The 2,399-nt window shown below is 28.2% G+C and overlaps 1 protein-coding gene across 1 annotated transcript in view; it reads left to right on the top strand.

Annotated features, from left to right (window-relative positions):
* LOC106680415 (esterase FE4) overlaps positions 1-2,397 on the top strand; it is a gene marked incomplete at its 3' end in the record, with an annotated part of 12,814 nt that extends 10,417 nt beyond the window's left edge. The window contains exons 7-11 of the mRNA XM_014420116.3: positions 45-192; positions 359-525; positions 654-780; positions 1,894-2,023; positions 2,280-2,397. Coding sequence (XP_014275602.3) covers positions 45-192; positions 359-525; positions 654-780; positions 1,894-2,023; positions 2,280-2,397 — 690 coding nt within the window. The remainder of the gene's footprint in view (positions 1-44; positions 193-358; positions 526-653; positions 781-1,893; positions 2,024-2,279) is intronic.
* Between the last annotated feature and the right edge of the window lie 2 nt (positions 2,398-2,399).

The raw sequence follows: 2,399 nt of genomic DNA, 5'->3' as shown, positions 1-2,399 counted from the left end.
AAATGAAATGATTATTTTGTACAAGTAAGATTTTGATATTCCAGAAGGAAGATAATGCATACCTCGCAACTCCAGTTCTGGAACCTGAGAATGCTCCCGGAGCTATTCTGACGAAATGGCCTACAGGTACAAACCATAACTACCCCTGGATTATCGGAGTCGTTCAGGATGAAGGAATGGTCTCAACTGGAGGTGAGCTAATTATATTGGGTTATCAATTTCTTTATTTTATCATAACACATTATTTATAACTATACCTGAAATTTGCTCATATTAATTATTGTCTATATCTAACTTAAAAGTTGAATAGTTTTATTTATTTGTTTTAATTATAAAATTTTCTATATTAATGTTTCAGATTATGAATTCCACAAGAAAACACAGGAGGAGACAGAAAAATTTATAAATAATTTTAATCAGGTTCTTATCTCGACTTACAATTTAGAAAATAGAACCAATGATGTCCAAAAATTAAGAGAGAGATATTTTAAAAATGGCATTGAACCTCTTGTGGCTATTCGTAATGTTAGTATTTTTAGTTCTTATTAAATAATGGTTAATTTATTTCTCTATATTATCTTAAAAATATATCATTATATTGTTTTAATTTGATACATATTATGGGCTTATATATTTGACCTATAATGTTTCAGTATTTTACGGAGGCCTTTTTTGTGTACCCGTCTCTGAAGAGCTTAAGTAAACACCCTGGACCAACTTATTTCTACAAGTTCAACTATACCAGGGGACCTGAATTGCCCATCAAAACTAATGTTTCAGGTAAATGAGAGTCAATTTGTCCCAGATAATGTCCATTTCAGGAAAATAGATCAGTTTATAAGTTTTAATACTTTATTGTGCTGCTTAATTTTTAATATCCAATAAACTGTGGATGATGTGTTCACATCGACAGTTTATTGGACATTAACACATGCAGGCTGTTCCATGTCTTTTTTGAAGATATCGTTATGAACGAATTTTAATATTTAATATAGAATATATCAGTTAATTTATTTGAAATAAAGCTATAATTATTTTAATCATGCAAGCATTATTGAGTATGGTTATTTCTTAAGATTCATTTCTATTATTAAATTTTCATTTTATGATAAGTTCCTATTAAACAATATTATTTTGTGTTCCTTTTCCTACTGATATGATACAATCTTTGGTGGAACAAGTTCCATATACATCGCACAGTAGAAAAAGGAACTAAAATTATGTCAACTTAAACAACTATGAATGTAGTTTAATTGTTCATTATAGCATAGCCAAAAATCATTACCAACTTTATATATCTATTGAACATTACCTATATTTTTTATATAAATCAATTAGTATCAATGTTAAGTCTCAACACTCTTTATTATATCATGAACAGTTTAACATTTTGGCCAATTCGGCCATCCTCAAGAACAATCTAACAATTAACGGCTTATATATTCATTTAATTCTTTGATTGTCTTTGAGGATGGCCGAATCGGCCAAAATGTTAGACTGTTGATGATATAATAAATAGTGTTGAGAGAGAGATTAACATGGATACCAATTAATTTATCTAAAACATAGATAACAGTCTCAAGAAATTGAAAAGATTATATTTAAATAAATTATCTATACTATTTATTAGGCTTTGGATCTTCCTATTTAGTCAATACATCTCTTATTATTCATACAAATATAAATATAGGAATAGTCTATAGGCTATTTTTTTTTCATTTATTATTTTTATATTGATTATAATTTTCTCTTCTTAGTGTGGTGATATTCCATCATAATGAAAATAAGAAAGGGAATTAAATGATATATGTCTTCTTAAAAAATATTCCAGACCCACTTCTTTACTATTTTACTATCCAGTTATAATAATTTTTACTATCATAATTGTTACAGCTGTTCAACATGGTGCAGAAGTGCCATATTTCATGGAGACGACCTCCAATAATACAGATTGGCCTAATCAAGAAGATATTTCTTTATCCAAGCAGTTAGTCAAGATGTGGGTAAACTTTGCCAGAGATCAGTGAGTAGTTTTTTCTAATAGTGGTTTTTATGGTAATACCTTTTAATGTATATGATATTTTATTATTTATTATAGGATGTTTGTTAAAATTACCTCATTTCAAGGAAAAGCGAGTTCATATCTATTCAAGAAATTTTGCTACAATTTCATAAAATTGTTCTTTGAGAATCATAATTCTTCATATAATAAAAATTTATTCAATAATTTTACTGTCTGCTGTAAATAAATTTTATATAGATATTATCTTATTTTTCAGTACACCAAGCAGTGAAGGAATGATACAATGGCCCCAATTTCAAGGAAAGTACTATTTGGATATTCAAGACTCGGGAGTTACGATTAGCAACTGGCCTGAATATCAGGAGACACTTGATTT

Source organism: Halyomorpha halys, unplaced genomic scaffold (genome assembly GCF_000696795.3).
Source record: "Halyomorpha halys isolate HHAL.00 unplaced genomic scaffold, Hhal_1.1 Scaffold261.1, whole genome shotgun sequence".
NCBI lineage: Eukaryota > Metazoa > Arthropoda > Insecta > Hemiptera > Pentatomidae > Halyomorpha > Halyomorpha halys.
Note: the sequence above shows the minus strand (reverse complement) of the source record. Positions and strands in the feature narration are given on the sequence as shown.